Genomic DNA, 22,307 nt, shown 5'->3' with positions numbered 1-22,307 from the left:
ATAGTGAACAAAATTTCCTTAAAAAATATTTTATTTGTGTACAACAAGGAATCATTAATTTATATCTGGGAAACAAGGAGTCTTTTAGGAAATCAAGTCAACTTTTGTAATAACTTTATTTCAACTCTCCACCCATTTCTTTTATCTACAAAATTAAACCTATTATTATCACCACCCTCATTCTAATTTTAGAGCTCACAATCTCACAACTGAAGATGGCTTTGAAGCTAGATTTAATCATTACTATAATCTAACCTTATAGGGAATTCAAAAAGATTTACCTGAAGTCTTTGTTTGGTATTGTCATGGATGGTTTTAAATTCTGGTCCATCACTGTCTGCCTACAAATAATGGAGGATAAAGCCACTGGGTTGCAAACACTAAAAATTCACACACTGAAAAAATATATATATATTCTTTACTTTTCAAAGTATGTATGAAAACACTATAAACATATTTCTTAAAGGCAAAGAAGAACATGCCAAAAACATGACCACATAAGCACTTCTTATATTCTACAGAAGCAAAAACCCAAACTCCTTATCCTACTTGGGAGGAAATGCTAAAGGTAGGGGAAACTGTCAGTGTATCTAGATAATAACAGATTTTGCTTCAATCTACAATGGAACTTTGTATACATCTACTTATTCAAAAACATAGGATTAACTCAGAAGTTTATTGAAATTATCCAGGATTGTCAGATGCTTGCATAAATCAATATAATCAACCAGTTTTAGGATGAAAAATTTTAGGGGACAAAACTAAGATATTATATACAGGGGAATGACATAATTTCATATATGCAAATATTAAAGAATCCTAGAAATGAAACTACCTTTTTCAATAACATTTTCAGAAGGGGTTCATCTGTTACATTAGAAGAGTTAATAATGTGAAGAGGTTCTCCTTTCGAGTCTAAAAGAGAAAAAAGAGAGGGTAGATTCATTATTAAGTCGTTTAGACATTTCAAATGTATTTAAAAACAGACCAGCCAGTTACACAAATAAACGTTTGTCAAAACTCAGAGCTGTACGCTAAACAGGGTGAATTTTACTGTATATAAATCGTATCTCAATAAAGATGGCTGTGAAAAAAAAAAAATTAAAGAAACTGCAAAAAAACAAAAAAACCAGCACTGGCCAATTATAAATGCTATAACATTTGGTACTACTGGTATTACTTATTTGAACAAATCATAATATATTAAAGAACAAAGCTATAAAATACTTAAACTAGCGATTATTCTCAATACAAGTTTGCTTTACTTAAAGTTACCCCATAGAGTTCCTATAAACTTTCAACACCCACACCAACTTTAAAAGTTGGCTTGGTGCAATTTAGAAAGTGAATTTGAAAGGCTGAAGAGACTACAAGGTGATGTTAAATTTTTCCTCTATATATTTCTGGGTTGTTTAATTTTTATTTTTTACAAGTATATATTAATGTCATTAAACACAAATAAAAAACACTTATGTAATTTTAAAATAAATTTAAAAACCAAAGAAAAAACGTTACTTCCCAGTAAATTAACTCACCTTTCAAAAAGGGTCCCTGGGCTCTATACCTGGATACTGTTCTCAGAGCACAGTTATAATGTAATGTTGCCTTCCATAAGTACTGGAGTGTTATGTACTGAAGACATATGCCTCATTTTTCTTTTAGATATATTCTACTTTGTGCTAAATATTTAGATATAGACTTACTTTATGATAAATAACTACATAGATAATGAATTTTAACTATCAAATTACTTCATATTAATGTAATAAATTTAAACTAACTAAATAATTATGATGACACTAATAAATATGCTTCATGTTGATAAAAAGGTAATGACCATCTGCCTATTACATGCACAATTTACAGAGACTATACTTCACACTTACCAGTGAACTCAAAGCATCGCATACTAATTTTTTTTAGATAAGCTTCAGCAGTCAGGTCGTAGGCTTTAACTCTAGCTTCCAGTCCAAGCTGCAGGACATTTAGTTCATGTAAAAGCCTTCCTTTCTTTTCTGCTTTTTCCATCAAAGTAATCACGACCTAGCAAAAGGTACCATTATTACCACAAACTATTTCACTAATATACATTGAAGATAAGCTAACAATTTAATAACCATCCAGAATGATATTATCAAAATATTCACACAGCATAAAGATGTTCACTTCTATTTGTGCCTGGAAATTACCTGGGGTTATTTACATTGGAAGGTCCACTTACTTGTTCAGACTTTTAAAGCACTGTCACTATATTCTAATGGATTTCAAGATAGTTATGAAAAAAAAAAGTTGTTCTGCCTAATTCCCAGAAGTCCTAGTCTGATGGATGGTGTCAGACTCGATCTGAAAGTCTGAGATAAACAGTCAATTTTTAAACTACTCCTAAGGCAAGGTTTCTCTACCTTGGCACCACTGACACCTGGGGCTGGATAATTCTTTCCAGTGGGGAGCAGTCCCATGCGCTGTAGGCTGGTTCAGTGGCATCACTGGCCTCTACCCACTGGCTGCCAGTAGCCCACTCTCTCTCTGGACAGTGACAACCAAAAATGTCTTCAGACAATGCCAATTATCAGCTTGAGGGGAGGATGCAAATTGCTTCCCCCCACCCTAATCACTGTCCTAAGGGAAGGGAACTGTAATTATATGTATTACAAATGATACTAAAAAGGACTTATAGGTTTTCTATGTACATATGTTAATGAAACCCATTTGCAAATAGAATTATTCATTTATCAATGTTTCAATTATCAAAGCCTAAAAATCTTCAATAACTGTAACATTAACCAGAAAAACAGCAGACGTTTAGCATGAAGTTAGTTTCAAAACATATATTTCAGATCAAAAAAGTAGCACTCATGTATTTAAAAGTTTATTATTTTTGACTCAAAGATAGAACATAACCTCTACACAGCTATTTAACGATGAAGGGATTTTGGAGAAAGTTCTTCTAAGTCCCTGTATCCGCGATGCTTTCCCACATACACACGTGTATGCCTGTCCCTCTTTCTACCCTGTCCCAGCCCCTTTCCTAAACTCCTTTTCTCAGACTGTATCTTCTTCTTTAAAAATTCAACTAAATCTCACTTCCTCCAGGTAATCTTCCCTGACTCTTTCAGACTGCTTAGATGCCCTCTTCCTACCATCACTGCCACAAGCTCCCTGGGCACATTTTTAATGGGAGTACTTAACAAAAATTTTAATTGTTTTCTTGTTTGAGTTCAGAGTTTATGTCTTTTACTTCTGTATCCTTAGCACTTAGTACATGCAATGAATATCTGTTATGTGTGTGAACACAGAAGAGGAAAATTCATTTAACCCTTCCTTAAGAATCTGCAGATGGAAAGCAGGTAATGGTAATGTAACATTTTTTAAATGTAGGCATATTGTGTTTTATTCTATTAACGGTTTCTAAAATTTGCAAAGAATTTCTCTGTCATTTTTCCCCTTCCTGCCTTCCCTATATAAAATCCAAAGCAGGACACATTCCAACTGTCCTAAAATTATTTGAAAAGCCAGTTACAGGGCATATTACCATTTTCTCTGTAAATATCATATCCCCCAAATATAACTCATCTTCAGCAAACTCTCAAATTTTTAAACATTATTTCTACATACAAATTACAAATAGCCTTTGTAAGCTTTTTCTATCCATATCAATAATCTGCAAGTTTACTTTATTAGAGGTAATTCCAAATATCCATTATTTATCCACCTCATTTAATAAAAACAGAAGAAAATTACACACCTCTTTGATTTCAAATTTCAGCAGCATATTAATGATGTCTACAGATCTAATTTCTTCCACTCCAGCTGTTAAACTATCTTGTGAAACATGCATATCTTGTTTTAATGTAGAGATTTCAAGTGGCTCTTTAGTTTCACCTAAAGATGTTTAAAAGAAATTCATTCACTTCTATTCACACATTTCTTACATGAATACTCAACAAGGACTTATACAAGTACTCTGGACTTGGTACAGGCATTGAAAATCCACAGATCAGTCATACACAGCTCTAGCCCTTAGAAAGCTCATGGCTTAGTAGAAGAAACATATATACTTAAAATACAAACAAAATAAGAAGGCTCCACTTAGTCACATTAAATGGACAAATGTTAATAGTCTCTAGATAAAGTACGTAGAAAGCACAGAACTAAGCGTGACATTGTCATGAGAAGGTCAAGAAAGTCTTAATAGGAGAGTTATAATTCAAGTAGAACTGAAGGAGCTCCTCACACAGAGAAGAATAAAATAAGAGGTAGTGGAGAACCACAGAGAGAGAAAACATCAGGATAGGTTTTGCAAACAGAATGGAGTTTGATATGGTTACATCATAAGAAGGATAAGAGCTAAGGCTTGATATGAAAGAAGCGGTGGGGGGGGGGGGAGTTAAAGCCTCTTACGCCATACCAAGAAGCAAAAGTAAAACCATATGAATATGACCGGGTTGTCCTGAAATTCATGCATCCTGAAATGCAGTAAAATTGCTTTCTAAACTGTAACACACAACACTAATAATAGCTATCACTTGCAAAGTACTTAACCTCTGTGTTGAATGTTGTGCTAACAGACGTTCACAGACTATCTCATTTAACTCTTACGACAACACTTTAAGGTAAAACCTTTATGTTGTCCTTATTTCACATATGAGCAAATTGAGGTCCAGACAGATTCAGTACCTTGTCTAGTGTTTTTCATATGGAAAACCACTGCTGTTAATTATTACCTTTGAGAAAGCAAAGCACAGGGCAAGGTTTCTTAACTATCACCTTATTTCAGCACTGTTCCAAACATATGTGATTGAGGGAAAATAATTCTAGCCAATATTTTGCTTCTACAAAACAATTCCTGGAACAGGCAAAGATTTCTTAAATAGGAAATAAAAAGCACTGATCATTTTTAAAAATTGTGTATTAGAATTCATTAAAATTAACTAATTCTATTAAAAGAAAACCTATTAAGAGAGTGAAAAGGTAAAGCACAGATAGGGAGAAGATATTTCTACACATATGCTAACATATATACATATAGCACATATAACCAGCAAAGGGCTCCTAACCAGAATGAATAAACAACTCCTATACGCCAGTTAGAAAAAAGACCATACCTCAATAAAAATAATGGTCAACAGACTTGAATGATCATGTCACAAAAGAGGATATCCAAATGGCATATGAAAAGGTTTTCAATTTCATTAGTTACCAGGGAACAAATAAAACCCAGAGAGATACTACTATATAACCACCAGGATGGCTAAATTTTACAAGACTGAGGATAGCAAGTACTGGTGAGAATGTGAAACAACTGGAACTCTCATACATTGCTAGTGGGAAAGTAAATTGGTTCAACCACTTGGAAAACTATTCAGTATAGTCTGGCGTAAGTTACTGAAGCGAAACGTAAGCTAACATATGACCCGGTAATTCTACTCCTAGCTATATGTCCAAAAGAAAACAGTATATGTATGCCAAAAGACTGTACAATCACATTCATAGCAATTTCACTCATGACAGTCAAATACTGGAAACAGGAATAAAAAGAACTAGCGCTATAGACATCAACACGGATGAATCCCACAAAATGTTGAATGAAAGAAGCCAAGGGATCCGCGCGTGGCAGCGCTGCGACCGCGCAGCTCTCTGCCGAGCCCCAGAAAGGCCGCGCCGGCCCCGCCGCGCTCACGGTCGCGCGGCTCCCCTCGCCGCGAGGCGGGAGAGGGCTCGGGGCGGCGCGGGTGCCTGCCGCCCTCCAAGGGGGCCGTGGGGGCGGGGCGCGGGGGCTCTGCCCCCGGCCCACGCACCTGCCCCCCCCCCCGCCCGAAGCCGCGCGCGGCCCTCGAGCCCCCGACCCCGAGTTCGCAACGCGAAGCTCCGAAATCCCCGGCAAGGCTCCAAGGAGGCACGAGCTCGGGCCCCTCTCACGGAGGTACAAATGATGCAAAATGGACACCTGGCCCCAGAGACAGATGAAGATGATCTTTAGTCTGGCTATAATGACTGCAATCCAACCTATGATGCCGAGCAACTGGAGAATGACACAGCTTTTCAGCAAGCTGTGAGAACTAGTCATGGCAGAAGACCTCCCGTAACTGCTAAAATACCAAGCACAGCGGTTGCTAGACCTGTAGCTACTGGGTATGGGTCCAAGACATCCCTGGCATCGTCAGTGGGAAGACGAATGGCAGGGGCTCTTCAGGATGGAGTTACTAGACCCATGACAGCAGTGAGGGCAGCTGGTTTTACCAAAGCAGCTTTGAGAGGCTCTGCGTCGACCCTCTCGGTCAGGCGTGGGGCCCTGCACCGCCCCTGGAGGCCAGGAACGAAGACAGCCGAGAAGAAAAGATGAGACAATTAGAGAAGAAAGTAAATGAGTCGGTAGAAGAAAGCTGTATTGCTAATAGTCGTGGAGACTTAAAATTGGCCTTAGAAAAGGCAAAAGATGCAGGAAGAAAAGAGAGAGTCCTGGTGAGACAAGGAGAACAAGTTACAAGTCCAGAAAACATCAATTTGGATTTAACTTAATCAGTTCTTTTCAACTTGGCCAGTGAATATTCAGCTAATGAAATGTATGCTGAAGCACCAAACACCTATCAAGTTATAGTGAAAAATAAGATGTTTAGCAATGCAGGACGGTTGAAAGTGAATATGGGAAATATTTATTTAAAGCAAAGAAATTATTCCAAAGCCATTAAATTCTACCAAATAGCCTTAGATCAAATTCCAAGTGTCCATAAAGAAATGAGGATTAAAATTATGCAGAACACTGGAGTTACATTTATTAAAACTGGGCAGTATTCAGATGCCATGAATTTATTTGAGCACATAATGAGTATGGCACCAAATCTGAAGGCAGGCTTCAACCTAATTCTTAGTTACTTTGCTGTTGGAGATCGAGAAAAAAATGAAGAAGGCATTCCAAAACTTGATTGCTGTTCCATTAGAAACTGATGAAGATGATAAATACATTTCACCAAGTGATGACCCACATACTAATTTAGTGATTGAATCTATAAAAAATGATCATCTAAGGCAAATGGAACGTGAAAGGAAAGACATGGCAGAAAAATACACCATGACATCATGAGCAAAACTCATTGCTCCTGTAATTGAAACATCTTTTGCTGTGGGTTATGATTGGTGTGTTGAAGTTGTGAAAGCTTCTCAGTATGTAGAGCCGGCAAATGATCTGGAAATAACGCACTTACATACCTGAGACAAAAGGACTTTAATCAAGCTGTAGAGACCTTTAAAATGTTTGAAAAAAAGGACAGTAGAGTGAAGAGTGCAGCTGCACCCAACCTCTCATTCCTGTATTATTTGGAAAATGAATTTGCAGAAGCCGGTAGCTATGCAGATTTAGCTGTGAACTCTGACAGATATAATCCGTCAGCTCTTACTAAGAAAGGGAATACAGTTTTTGCAAATGGTGATTATGAGAAGGCAGCTGAATTGTAAAATGAGGCTCTAAGAAATGATTCTTCTTGTACTAAAGCACTTTATAATATTGGCCTTACCTATAAGAAGTTAAACCAGCTTGATGAAGCTTTGGACTGTTTCCTGAAACTTCACACAATCCTAAGAGACAGCACCCAAGTCCTTTACCAGATAGCAAATGTATACGAATTAATGGAAGATCCCAATCAAGCTATGGAATGGTTAATGCAGCTGATCAGTGTTGTTCCAACTGACTCCAGAGCTTTGTCTAAACTGGGAGGATTATATGACACTGAGGGGGATAAATCCCAAGCATTCCAATATTATTATGAGTCATATAGGTATTTCCCATCCAACACTGAAGTCAACGAGTGGCTCGCGGCCTATTACATTGACACCCAGTTTTGTGAAAAAGCCATTCAGTACTTTGAAAGAGCTTCTCTTATACAGCCTACACAGGTGAAATGGCAGCTGATGGTAGCTAGTTGTTTTAGAAGAAGTGGTAACTACCAAAAAGCATTAGATACTTACAAAGATATTCACAGAAATTTTCCAGAAAATGTTGAATGTCTATGTTTCTTGGTACATCTCTGCACAGACACTGGATTAAAATAAGTTCAAGAATATGCAACAAAACTCAAGAGATTGGAAAAAATGAAGGAAATCAGGGAACAGCGCATCAAGTCTGGCAGGGATGGCAGTGGGGGTCCCCATGGCAGGAGAGACAGGAGTGCTGGCAGTGACATTGGGCAGAACTGTGGCTCCGGTAGCAGAGGCAAGCGGCTCAGCACCCAGCTCCGAGCCCTGCCTGGGACAGACGAGCCTTATGAGAGCAGCAGTAACAAGGAGCTAGATGCCTCCTATATGGATCCACTTGGCCCGCAAATAGAAAGACCCAAAAAGAGAGTCAACGAGGATGATTTTGCTGATGAACAGTTAGGAGATGATTTGCTTCCACAATAATATATATTTTAATATATTATTTATTAAAGGAAAGAAATCGCCTTACAAGAGAATACTCATGTTAAAGTTTGGATTAAATATACAAACTTTAATTTTGCACACTGTCAAAACTTTAAATAAGTGTATTCTGTTCTATGAGTATGGATTTAGATTTTGTTTTGCTTTTAATGTAATAAAAACATGTGAAAATTTAAAAAAAAAAAAAGAAAGAAGCCAAAAATGAAAGTAAATTCTCTATGATTCCATTTATATGAAATTCAAAAAGAGGCAAAACTAATGTATGATGTTACAAATCAGAATGGTACTTAATTCTGGGTGGATTCAGGGGCAGGGTGGGTGTTTGGTATTGATTGGTAAAGGCATAGGGAGAGCTCTAGGGTGCAGTGCTGGAAATGTTCTATATCTTAATCATGGTGATTACACTGGTGTAGCCATATATAAAAATCCACTGAATTGCACTTTACTATATGTATTAACATACTGTAAAAAAGGTTTTTCCCCCCTAGTATTTTGGGTTTTTTCTGAGACACAACTGACATGTAATATTACATTAGTTTCCGGTAAAAAAAGTTTTTTAAAATTGAAAAAATACAGTGAGATACCATTTTTCACTCAGCAGCAAACTGGCAAAAATTTTTAAATCTGATAATACACTGTGTTAGAAAAAGTACAGAAAAACCACCTGATGGGAGTACAAAATGAGTATAAGTTCTATGGGGGTCAACTGGCAAATGTGTCAAAATGTTAATAAAATTAATTTTATTAAATGTATTGATTGAATTCAATTATTATTGTAACTTAATAAAAACAAAATACCCTTTAACCCAGCAGTCCTGGTATTTCCCCTACAGATAAACATGCACTTATAAAAGTGTATGTACAAGGATATTTAATGCAACATAGTAAGAGTGAAAGACTGAAAACCACCTGAAATGTCCATCAATAGGGACTTGCTAACTAAATTATGATACTTCAACAGAATTTAATACCAAGAAGCCATTAGAAAGAATGATTCGGATCTATACACAGCATATATATAGATAAGGAATGAATACCAAGATATACTGTGTATGTGTATATGTGTACATATAAATCAGCTTAAAAAATAAGTCTGGTAGTTACTTTGCCTTTAAGGGCCACTGTATCTAATAATTTAAATACTATTTGCATTTTTATTGCTATATAATTTTTTCAGTATCTTTGTTCAGTGGTAATTTATCAACCACTTCACTTTGTACAGCTAAAAATCAGATCAAGGGACTTCCCTGGTGGTCCAGTGGTTAGGAGTCCGCACTTCCACTGCAGGGGGCATGGGTTCGATCCCTGGTCAAGGAACTAAGATCCTGCATGCCACACAGTACAGCCAAAAAAATTTTTTTTTAATTCTTAAAAAAATTAAAAAAAAAAAGTCAGATCAAGTATGCTACAGAGCCTAGTGCCAACTTAAAAAGTTTTTTTCTCTATACATGCAAGTTCAAAAATTTTTCCACGACTTCACCATTGATCTGAAACCCTTCTTTATGGCCTCCTCCTAACTCATGCAACTTAGAAACTGACTTTACTCAACTTAAAAGCAAACTATGGTTTTATTCAATAGCATCTTATTTGTTTTCTTGGTAATACAAATCACAATTTGTAAATGTATGTTTGTTTACTTCATTTTTATTGTTTGTCTCCCCTACAAAATTGTAAAAAACATTTATTACACCACCTACTGTCAACCTCTTACCTGTCTCTTGCACTCTTGGTTTCACTTTATTCAAATCTTCAGTAGCCTCACCGAGATTTTCTGCTAGTATTCTAAATAAAAGATTAAGATCTTCTTGATTTAGATTAACCTGTGAAATATGATGTTCCAAGAAAAGATAAAGATATTTCATTTTAAAATGAAACAATTTTAATATGGAAAACAAATCCTTAGTAACAAAACACTAAGGACAGGATACTCTTAACATTGACTTAAAAATTATATAATCACTGTACACTCAAGTATTTCACTACTTATTTCATGTTAAAAATTTCATTTTCAAATATAAGACAGTGTTTGGAGAAAAACAATGTGATTTACGAGTCAATATTAGTTTCATCTACTTAACCAATATGATCCTTAGTGAAGGTTAATAATTATTAAAGAAATCAGATCACTTTTTTTAATAAGTGACTTTCAGAACACACATAAATTCCACTTTTTAAACAATAACAATTTCAATGTAATAAAAGGCCACCTTCAATATGAAAAATAGGCATTTCACTCAATGCTATAATTATCTGAAGGGTACTCAGATATCCCTAAAATAAAAGGGTGTGTATATAATATACAGAATGAGCTATAATTATAATACACTAATAAATAATTTACAAACAGATCTCTGCTAACGTGTACACATAACAAATTTAAAAGCTAAGTAACATTTAACTGAAGATTAAATTCTACTAAAATTAATAAAGATCCTGCTGGACAATATCACACTGAAATTTTCCTTACAACAATCAGTAAAAATTCCACATTTCATTTAGATTTATAATGAGAAAGTCTTCAGAGTCTGAACTTTCAATAAGAAAGCTTTTTCTGGGACTTCCCTGGTGGCACAGTGGTTAAGAGTCTGCCTGCCAATGCAGGGGACACGGGTTCGAGCCCTGGTCCGGGAAGATCACACATGCCGCAGAGCAACTAAGCCCGTGCGCCACAACTACTGAGCCTGCGCTCTAGAGCCTGTGAGCCACAACTACTGAAGTCCACGTGCCTAGAGCCCGTGCTCCACAACAAGAGAAGCCCATGCACCACAACTAGAGAAAGCCCACGCGCAGCAACGAAGACCCAATGCAGCCAAAAATAAATAAATTTAAAAAATAATTTAAAAAAAAAAGTTTTTTTCACTCATATACTCACATTCATTGACTCAAGATGACCTTTAATTTCCACAACAGGCACCTTGTGGTACCAAGATGCAGCTAGATTCCGATTTACAGAAAACTCCAAATTAATTGGATGCAACAGCTGAATATCAGGATGGGAGATGCCTGGCTGGATCACTGTCCTAATGAAAAATATAATTGATATATATGCATAAACATAGGGGTAAATGCAACATATCATTAAAAAAAACACGAAGTCCAAAGTTGCTGCTCTAAACATTGATTTGAAACAGCGCTGTTTTAGTGTTTTCTAAACTTGGCCTATAATTAATTTAATCTACAATATACTAACATGGACAGATTTAAACACAGCTGTCCCTTGAACAACACCGGGGACTAGGGTGACGACCCCTCCATGCAATCATGTAACTTATAGTTTGCCTTTCATATTTCGGTTCCTCTGTATATGCGGTTCCTCCATAACCACAGTTCTAAACAACCACAGGTGGTATAATACTGTGTTATTTACCACTAGAAAAAAAAATCTGCGCATAAGCAGAACCATGAAGTTCAAACCCGTGCTGTTCAAGGGTCAACTGTATATGATATACAATTAGCCTTTAAGAAAACTTTTTTCTTTAAACAGAAGATAGATGACAAACTGAGTAAATTTTTAAAAGAAACTGATATTTTTGAAGCTATGGGGGAAATCATCAATACAGTTGTTCAAGGACTGATATGTGTGCTGGTACAGAGATTAGAGAAAAAAATGGCAAGATGAAAAGTAAGCTATTTCTAAGTTTATAAAGCTCTTCAACCAGGATTCTTTCCTGGACTTGTCTTATAATCATTCCTTTTGTATTCAAGATAATTAAATCTCCTTGGATGGGGCAGAAAATGACTTTAAAATGAACATACACACTTTCAAATGTCCTCTGGTGTGAGCCCTAGAGATACATCATTACTTACACAGCATTCCTGCCAAAAATGTATAAGCTCAATAAAATCATGAGAAATCACTCAGACAAAACTAAATTGAGAGTCATTCTATGAAACAACTAGACTGAACTCTTAAAAACTGTCATCATCATGAAAAACAAAGAAAGGCTGAAGAACTATCCCAGAATAAATGTCTATCAGTACAGAAATCCCCCTCACTAATATAGGATACAATTAAATGCCACATGTTATCCTGGATTGAGGGGAACATTCTTGGAATAACTGGTAAAATCTAAATATTGAATGCATATTAGATAATAGATTATATCAATGTTAAATTTCCAGAATTGATAATTGTGGTTATTATGTAAGGATTAATGTCCTTGTTCTTAGGAGACACATGCTAAAGCACTTTGGGGCAAAGGGTTAAGATATCTATTCTCAAATGGTTTAGCAAAAAATGTTTTAATTTCCAATTATAAAATAAATCTTGGGGATGTAACATATAAGATGGTGACTATAGTTAATAACACTGTACTGTATATTTGAAAGTTGCTAAGAGCATATATCTTAAAAGTTCTCATAACAAGAAAAAAATTTTCTGTAAATATGTGTGGTGATGGATGTTAACTAGACTTACTATGGTGACCATTTAGCAATACATACGACTATCAAATCATTATGTTGTATACCTGAAACTAATGTCAATCATACCTGAGTAAAAATAAAATTTTTAATTTTTAAATATTTTAAATGATAATATGTATATACACAGAGTTAAAGCAAATGTAAATAATTGGTGAACCTAGTTGAAAAATTATAGGTACTATTTTTGCGATTTGTCTGTAGGCTTGAGATTTTTCAAAATAAAAAGTTGATTTAAAAAAGTTCTGGGCTTCCCTGGTGGCGCAGTGGTTGAGAATCTGCCTGCCAATGCAGGGGACACGGGTTCGAGCCCTGGTCTGGGAAGATCCCACATGCCACGGAGAAACTAGGCCCGTGAGCCACAACTACTGAGCCTGCGCGTCTGGAGCCTGTGCTCCGCAACAAGAGAGGCCGCGACAGTGAGAGGCCCGCGCATCGCGATGAAGAGTGGCCCCGCTTGCCGCAACTGGAGAAAGCCCTCGCACAGAAACGAAGACCCAACACAGCCAAAAATAAAATAAAATCAATTAATTAATTTAAAAAAAAACACACAAAAAAAACAGTTCTGTGCAACAGAAGTATGTTGAGCATGAATTTCAATAGTCATAAAATTTCATAGACAATATTAAATCATACTTAAATATCAATACATAATTATTGAAAGAGTATACCTAGAAAGCTTAAGCTTTGTTAGCTGCACATCCATTCTATCAATTACTGGAGGGTCTGAGTAGTCTTCACCAGATATCAGACTGAACTGATTCTGAACTCTGATTAACCCAAGATCTACCACTACTGCATTGGTGGAAACGGAAGACTGTGGGATGACTATAACTGGTGCTTTCAAATCAATATTGATAGAAACACGAAAGCTCCTCTGGGCAAAATCTTTCACACTTGTGGCAGCCTTTTCTGCAGCCTGAGCAGTGGCAGCACTCAGAGCCTCTTTGGCTGTCTGGAAATTGTTCAGGAAGTTCTGTGGACACAAAATAAAAGGAGCAATTCAAACAGGAGGACAAGCACATCATTTCTAACACCATCTTCTTTTTATTTATGTGCTAATTTTTTTCCAATAAATAACTTTCAATTTAGTCCTATCTTTCTAGTTAGGAAAGAATTACTGATTATCCATCCATATTTATGAGCTAACTGACTGACAAGGGCTAATTATAATTAGACTTATATGGCTGAGGAACAGAGAAAAAAACATTTTTAATAGTTTTTGCACTTGAGAATTTGGATTCATTATATTCCAGCAAAAATAATTCCAGTTCTAGACAATGCTAGACAAAAATCATTATATGATTCAGATTTCAACTGTTAAAGAGAGGTTTTGACCTCTACATTAGTCCATAAATACCATCAATAATCAAATCAATGCACAACCTAACATTCAAAGTTTTAAGATTTGCAATCACAATTATCAGACTTATTTTAAGTATTTCTAAGTCAAAAGATCTATATATAAATAGTGATTTTACCAGAAGTGACATGAGGAATTTATGGAGATACACAATCTGAATACAGCCAACGTTCAGTGACACCACACCATCCACTTTGGACATGTCAGTATAGGAATCCCCCTCAGTAGCATCTGGATACAAATCCAAGTTAAAATGAAAGACTTCATTTCCCATTATTGACACAGCCTGAAAAGCAGAGATTTGAATGCACTCCATCCAATGGACAATGACAATGACAAAATAAAATCCCAATTTAAAAGGGTTTATAATCATTATAGAAACATTTTTCTATCAAAATATATTTCATTAGTATTTTAAAAAATAAAATATATTTTAAAATAAAATCTCACATTCAATCATCAAAAAATATTAATGATTTACTATCACCTACTTTTTTATGAACTGTCTTAGGATCAACATCTGTGACAATAATATTTTCCAATCTGGCAAATAGTGACTGTTTTCTTGACTGAAGAGAAAGGGAAGAATCGAGTCCTGGAAAAAAAATTATATTATTATAATTTCTATAGATACCATAATAAGATCTGAACATTTTTCTTCCATTGAATAACTTTATTCTGTAGGTGATATTTTTATAAATTTAGCAATGTTTGAACTCACAATTGATAAGTGCAATATTAGATATTTTTAGTTTTATGAACAATGAAACCTAGAAACTCATTAAAAAATAATTATCTGAATTTTCAACCTTGTGAAAAAACTACATCTAGCACAAATAGATTATCTTAGGATTTCAGTAAATTCTTTACACCTTATATCCAGTCATTTACATGGAGACTATAAGAGTTTCATGAATCAAATTCAGACTAGTAGATGCAATGCCAGTTTAGAAAGAACAAAGAAAAACCCTAGTTTTCTGGGTTTTAAGTTCTTCAAGAATTGTATTAAACATATTCTTTACCTTTACCAGATCACAATGAGCTGGTAAAGATAGAGTCAGAGAAAAAAGCTACATTCATTTTAGCAGATTTTGCCTAAAAGAACATAATGGGCTCATAGGATTTGTTCTTCATGATAAGGTTGCTTTGCATTTGTACCAAGATAAAGCGTATTCACAGACCTTAAACTGAATTCTGGGTTGATGCTTAGCTCATCAACAGCATCCCTACATTGACATTAGTATTCCTTTCACCTCTGAGACAACTCTCAAAACGGTCCAAGACACCAGTATGTGTGGTTCAACTCTCAAAGAGTTAAGAAAACATGCAATCCAATTATGTCACAAAATAAAATAATCCAGTTTTCACAGCTCAGAGCCTTCCATTTTATATATACTTCAGCATTGCAAAAAACAAAAACAAGCTTATCTTTTAAACAATTTTTAATATAATGAGAACTTTTACCTTGAATCTTGATTTCAGCAATATTGTTCTTCTCATCACAAACAATAACACAGAAAGCATTCAACTTGGCAAACAGCCTGAAGTGAATAATGTCACTCTCCTTAGAGGATACAATCACTGCATATAAACAAAGCAATTCTATCACAGTGGATTCTAGTAATATACACTCTATTAAGGTTCCTTCCTTATATTAAGTGAACCATGGTTCTGCTTAAAATAATTTTAAAATTCTCAAATTCTTAAGTATTTCAAATATTTTTTTTGCTTTATATATTCTTTTATATAGTTTGCATTTTTAATAGTGAGATGTACTACTTTGATAATGTAAAAGCAAGAAAAAACTTAAAATACATAAAGATAACGACATTGAAACTCAAGGAGGTTACTGAATATTAAATAATATGCCTATGGTCCCATAGTTTAAGTAGCAGAGTCAGGATTTGAACTGAGTTCTTTCTGATCCGAAAGCTGGGCTCTTATCCAATGCGATGCTATCCCTGCACCCTGGCCCTCATGTCTCTGGGTCTTGATTTCCTTATCTGTAAAATGTTAGGGAAGATTAACCCTCTATAGTGTCCTTTCAGGAGCCACTGAGAGAAGGAAGAGCTCAGAATAAATACAGGTCTTCTTCCCCTAATATCCATATAAAGGCATCCCCCATCACCACCAGAATAAGAACAAAAACATTTTTTTTTAAACAACAGTATTAATTACATTTATCTTACACATCAGGCACCCATGTATGACTCAGTTTGAAGGAAAGAACAAAGGTAGGCAAAATGACATGTAAATGACTAACTAGATGGTCTCTAAGATTCCCCATTTAGCTCTACAATTCTAAAACCCTTACTAACAAGAAACAAAACAGTGTTTTTCATACTTTTCTGCAGAGCTGAATTTTTTTGTTGCTTTTCAGTAGAAACTTGTACTTCCTTGGTATCACCCATGTTTTGGCCATCTGATGGAATAATGGTTGTCAGGTAATTAATAGAAGAGAGAAGAGCTTGTGTATGCAGCAACAGGTTTAAAGATGAAAAAGCCACCTAGAAATATTTTAAAAAGAAAATTAGTTTCCCAGGCCAATTATACGAGTAGTCTGCATGATGTATGCAAAAGGCTCCTAACTAGACTTGCATCACTGCCATACAACACTTAAAAGGAAGAGAGAAGAGAGGAAGACTCACAACTCACAGCCTTAAACAGGGAATATATGGAGAGTAAATAATACTTACACATTTTGGGGGTTCATTTGAGTATCAAGGTAACCTAATTACTCCATTTCCCAAGCCTAATTACCATAGAGCCTACAATCTGCCTTTCATGGCCATTCCAATATTCAATATATATATCACTTTTTGGAATCTTCAATGACTACTATTATGATTATATAAAACATATAAGTTAGAACATGAAACTCCAGAATCACCATGTATTACCACCGTGTTAAGAAATGATTTCAGGCTCTGCACATGGCTCTGCACATGGCCGTTGAAGCTACAGTGTCAGCAGAAGCCGGTTCGCACTAGGAACTCTGGTGTGAAGGGTTGGGCGTGAGGCCTCTGCACGCAGCCCCCTATGAGCAAGTGCATCTAGACTAAGCACAAAGGAAAAAGGAAAAGCTTGCGGGATCTTGGTTCCCAGTCTGGAGGTCAGGCCTGAGCTCCTGTGGTGGGAGCTCCGAGTCCAAACCACTGGACTAACAGAGAACCTCAGACCCCAGGGAATATCAATCGGAGTGAGGCCTCCCAGAGGTCCTCATCTCAGCACCAAGACCCAGCTCTACCCAACTGCCTGCAAACTCCAGTGCTGGACGTCTCAGGCCAAACAACCAGTAAGACAGGAATACAGCACCACCCATCAAAAAAAAAAAAAATGAAACGACGAAAAAATATGTTACAGACGAAGGAGCAAGGTAAAAACCTACAAGACCAAATAAATGAAGACGAAATAGGCAACTTACCTGAGAAAGAATTCAGAGTAATGATAGTAAAGATGATCCAAAATCTCGGAAACAGAATGGAGAAAATACAAGAACATTTAACAAGGATCTAGAAGAACTAAAGAGCAAACAATGATGAACAACACAATTACTGAAATTAAAAATACTCTAGAAGGAATCAATAACAGAATAACTGAGGCAGAAGAACGGATAAGTGAGCTGGAAGATAAAATGGTGGAAATAACTGCCAGGGAGCAGAATAAAGAAAAAAGAATGAAAAGAACTGAGGACAGTCTCAGAGACCTCCGGGACAACATTAAACTTCCTTAACATGGGAGAGGAATTAGCCAATCAAGTCCAGGAAGCACGTTGAGTACCATACAGGATAAACCCAAAGAGAAAAACGCTGAGACACATATTAATCAAACTATCAAAATATTAAAAGCAGCAAGGGAAAAGCAACAAATAACATACAAGGGAATCCCCATAAGGTATGGGGATATGGGGATATATGTATGCATACAGCTGATTCCCTCTGTTATACAGCAGAAACTAACACAACACTGTAAAGCAATTATACTCCAATAAAGATGTTAAAAAAAAAAAGATTTCAAATGTGACATTCATGAGATTTAAATATAAAAAATGCAATTAAGAGTGAGTTCTCAGTCACTAAATAATCTTCTAAAACCACAATTATGGTCCTATCATTAAAAAAAAAAAGAATATATAGCTTATAGGAGAAAATATTGTATTTTTAAAAACAATAACTCCAGAAACCTAAAATAGCAACACAAATTGCTTTAAAGAATATATGATTTTCTAATAGCAAATTGAATTTTTTAAAAATCACTTTTTATACAAAAGGACTTCTTTTCATTGCTTCAAGATACTAAGTGGATATAAAAATTATTAAAAGGAAGATTCAATATTCAACAGATTTTCCCATCTCTCAAAAGTATAATCTGAAACTCATTTCTCTCATTTTCTTTTTACTGTATTCTAAAATTACATTTTGCCTCTTCTTCCTCTACTTGAGTACCTTAGTATAGCTCCAGAAGTACTCAACATCTCTCCTTGTATTTCACATACTTTCTGAGCCCTGCGTTAAAAGACAGTATCTAGTTTGGTTTGTTCAGAATCCTGTTGGTTCTTTGTAAATCAAAGTTCCCTCATCTACAGCATTCCCTTCTTTAGAAATAATTAGGATGTGATAAATGAGTTAAATAACAGTATTATTATCCTGAATCATAAACACAGAGCATGGTAGACATTTATGAGGCTAATTTATAACTTTTAATGGTTCCTCAAAGGATACTGAAGACTTCCAGAGTAGGTTATTTTCAAACAGGATCTATTCTTTTAACAGAATTTCTTACCTTAAGTGTTTGTTCAGTTTTTTCAAAACTAGTTTGAAAACTGGGTCCATTCTTATCAGCCTAAAAAAAAAAAAAGAAAGAAAAAAAAAGTTCTAAAGAAGGAATTAAGACCAAAGTAAATGAATCATTTACTTATAATCTTTACTTAATTTATTTATATTCAGTTATAACTATTTTAAAATACATTATATATTTAATTTTATTATCATTATTTTAAAGTTACATCCAAATCTATTTATTTATCATTAAGAGTAAAAACTTGTCCTCCTCTTCAAACAGAGGAGAGCATGGCATCATTCACTTTTGGGAATCTGCAGCTAGGGATCAGAATGATAAACTCTGAGGGTTAGAAGGTTTAAAGGTAGTCTAGCCCATCTATCACCTAATGTTTAAATACCTTTAGAAAGTCTTCAGCAAGTCTATTTTAGGATATCTCCAGTGAAAGAAACCTCATTTTCTTAGAAATCCAAACTTTAGAGAAGTTTGATTTAATGAGGTCTTCACACTGAATCAAAAATCTGTCTCCTGGGACTTCCCTGGTGGTCCAGTGGGTAAGACTCCGTGCTCCCAATGCAGGGGGCCCGGGTTCAATGCCTGGTCAGGGAACTAGATCCCACATGCATGCCTCAACTAAAGATCCCACATGCCGAAATGAAGATCCTGCGTGCCCCAACTAAGACCCAGTGCAGCCAAAAAAATTAAAATAAATAAATAATCAATCAATATTTTTTAAAATCTATCTCCTATCATAATAACCAATTGGTTCAAGTTATGTCCCTTGGGAACATACACAGTAAATTCAAAGTTTTACCTCCTGTGAGAAGCCTTCTGGCTAGATCAATATCCCTGCCTCCCTGCTCTCATAATGCTTTGTGTTCTTCCTTATTAAAGAATCAAACACATTATATATTTTTTGAATTTTATTTTATTTATTTTTTTATACGGCAGATTCTTATTAGTTATCCATTTTATACACATCAGTGTATACATGCCAATCGCAATCTCCCAATTCATCACATCACCCCCCCCCCCACTTTCCCCCCTTGGCATCCGTAAAACACGTTACCTTTTTTTTTTTTTTAATTAATTAATTAATTTATTTATTTTTGGCTGTGTTGGGTCTTCGTTTCTGTGCGTGGGCCTCCTCAAGCCGTGGCAAGCGGGGGCCACTCCTCACCGCGGTGCGCGGGCCTCCCACCACCGCGGCCTCTCCCGTTGCGGAGCACAAGCTCCAGACGCGCGGGCTCAGCAGTTGTGGCTCACGGGCCTAGTTGCTCCGCGGCATGTGGGATCCTCCCAGACCAGGGCCCGAACCCGCGTCCCCCGCATTGGCAGGCAGACTCCCAACCACTGCGCCACCAGGGAAGCCCCACGTTACATTTTAATTGTTGTTTACCTATCTCCCAACTGGTCTATAAATTCCTTGAGAATAGAGAATGTTTTTCATCTCTGTATCCTAACACAACCTGACACAAAAGACGTTCAACAGTTATTGAATAATTAAATAAATCAACTAATCTTGAATGAAGCTGAATACCATCAGTTCATATAACATTCTTCAACATTCTTCATATAACATATTTTTGAGTCCTTCCGAATCCTGGCAATTCTCTTCTGAACCAAATTCAATTTGACTTTATCCCTTTTGATGTAGGATACTTAGCCAAATATCCCCTACACATACAATGACTGTAGGTAGGTGAATGTGCCCCAGAAGACAGTAGTAAGACCTACTTCATCCCAGGCTTCCATCTTTGTGGACAAGAAGTGTGACTTTGTAAAATCCTAGTCCTTACTTGAGTGAAAGAGAAAGAGGTGTGCAAATGGACAGAGAAACAGTAGATATCCCTATGATTCAAACCTATGATATACAAGAGCCTTTAATAATCTACTGTCATCTTTTTCCTTCCAGAGGATAGTTTAAAGTATACAATAAATATATAAACATTCTATGACCCTTACCTTAATGTACTCTGCTTTTAAGAGATCTAATCCAGGTTTGTCAGAAGAGCTAATCAAGTGAAGGGGCTTCTTTTTGGACCCTAGATTAAAGAAAAAGAAAAAAAAAAAGTCTTTCAAATAAATTGCTCTTTTTTACATTTGGAATTTTCAACATGTCTTTTTCTTCTTAAAACATTTTATTAATTAAGCTTTAAAAGACTATCTGCACATATTTTCATGGTTATTAAATATTAAGGTCATCACTGGTAAAGAAATAAGCCAATCCAAATCCTTACCTTACCTCTGACATCCAACTTACTTAAAAACATGCATACTGTATTTATTTTCTTTGATCTTACATCTGCGTTCAAAAGTAATCAAAACTTCTCTAGATATTTTTAAGACCATATGTGCATTCGTAAGGCAGTAGAAGACTACGGGTGCTAAGAATCAGGAAATATGAATTCTAATTCATCTCTACCTTTACCAAAAGCTATTTAACTTCAGTTTTCTCAACTACATAACAATGAGGTTGAACTAAAAAAATATGTAGTATTCTGTTGAGCTCTAAAATTTCATTCATATTAAGGAAATTTAAATAATTTTCCTTTGTTTAGACTAAGAGAAGGCTTACACAGAAGAGGAAATAGTTTTTTGAAGGGAGGGGAATTGTTAAATTTCTTTAAATTTAAAAACAACAGGTACCACCAGATATCCTCTATATCCTCATGTACATGTCCCAAGGAACTACCTCCAGAAGCCATGGAGGGAGAAGTGATTTATCCACTCTTTTATCCATCTTTTATTATTTGCAGTTTTATAACTCCTGTTTCTGAGATATCTCAGAATTTTCCACTGAAATAACCTTCTCTAAAGGAAAAAATAGCCTAGAAAATTTATTATTTGTATTTTTCCCCTTAAGACAGTAATGTAAACTCCATCTCTCCACAGTGCTTATAGGAGCTTACTAACACATAAAACATTTTTCTTCTAAGCTGAGGTTAATTTTAGTTAGAGCTATTTAAAAAATAACAAAAAAAATAGGTCTTTATATTTGACTAAAATACTAGGCAAATATTAGGTAACCTTAATTACTGTAGATTCACCCATTCCTTCATTCCTCATCCAATGAGTATACAAGATGTACACTGAAATGCATAAACCATAAAAGCTTCTGAAAGAATTAATTTTATGTCTCTCCATTTTCATTTTTATAACCTGATGCTGCTTCTGATATATGAACACTATTGAATCAAAAGAACAAGAACTTCAATATTATAAGACCAGAGATAAATTCTAGGTTTTGCTATTCGTAAGATGCATGATCTTGAGTAAGTCACTTAATCTCTCTTTATTTAACCTTCCTTTGTTTGTAAAGTGGGAATAA

The 22,307-nt window shown here is 35.5% G+C and overlaps 1 protein-coding gene and 1 pseudogene across 4 annotated transcripts in view; one reads left to right on the top strand and one right to left on the bottom strand.

Moving 5' to 3' along the window:
- VPS13C (vacuolar protein sorting 13 homolog C) overlaps positions 1-22,307 on the bottom strand; it is a 182,718-nt gene that overhangs the window by 79,230 nt on the left and 81,181 nt on the right. For all 4 annotated transcript variants that reach the window (XM_059913129.1, XM_059913130.1, XM_059913131.1 and 1 more), the window contains exons 27-39: positions 20,942-21,021; positions 18,980-19,039; positions 16,542-16,704; positions 15,662-15,778; positions 14,689-14,792; positions 14,316-14,483; positions 13,506-13,810; positions 11,285-11,432; positions 10,124-10,232; positions 3,746-3,882; positions 1,887-2,043; positions 836-915; positions 282-341 (exon numbers count right to left, since the gene is read on the bottom strand). In XM_059913129.1, coding sequence (XP_059769112.1) covers positions 282-341; positions 836-915; positions 1,887-2,043; positions 3,746-3,882; positions 10,124-10,232; positions 11,285-11,432; positions 13,506-13,810; positions 14,316-14,483; positions 14,689-14,792; positions 15,662-15,778; positions 16,542-16,704; positions 18,980-19,039; positions 20,942-21,021 — 1,688 coding nt within the window. The remainder of the gene's footprint in view (positions 1-281; positions 342-835; positions 916-1,886; positions 2,044-3,745; positions 3,883-10,123; positions 10,233-11,284; positions 11,433-13,505; positions 13,811-14,315; positions 14,484-14,688; positions 14,793-15,661; positions 15,779-16,541; positions 16,705-18,979; positions 19,040-20,941; positions 21,022-22,307) is intronic.
- On the top strand, positions 5,930-8,394 carry LOC132360440 (intraflagellar transport protein 88 homolog; annotated as a pseudogene).

This window comes from Balaenoptera ricei, chromosome 2, assembly GCF_028023285.1.
Source record: "Balaenoptera ricei isolate mBalRic1 chromosome 2, mBalRic1.hap2, whole genome shotgun sequence".
NCBI classification, from domain to species: Eukaryota; Metazoa; Chordata; class Mammalia; order Artiodactyla; family Balaenopteridae; genus Balaenoptera; species Balaenoptera ricei.
This window is presented reverse-complemented; position numbering and strand designations above follow the sequence as displayed.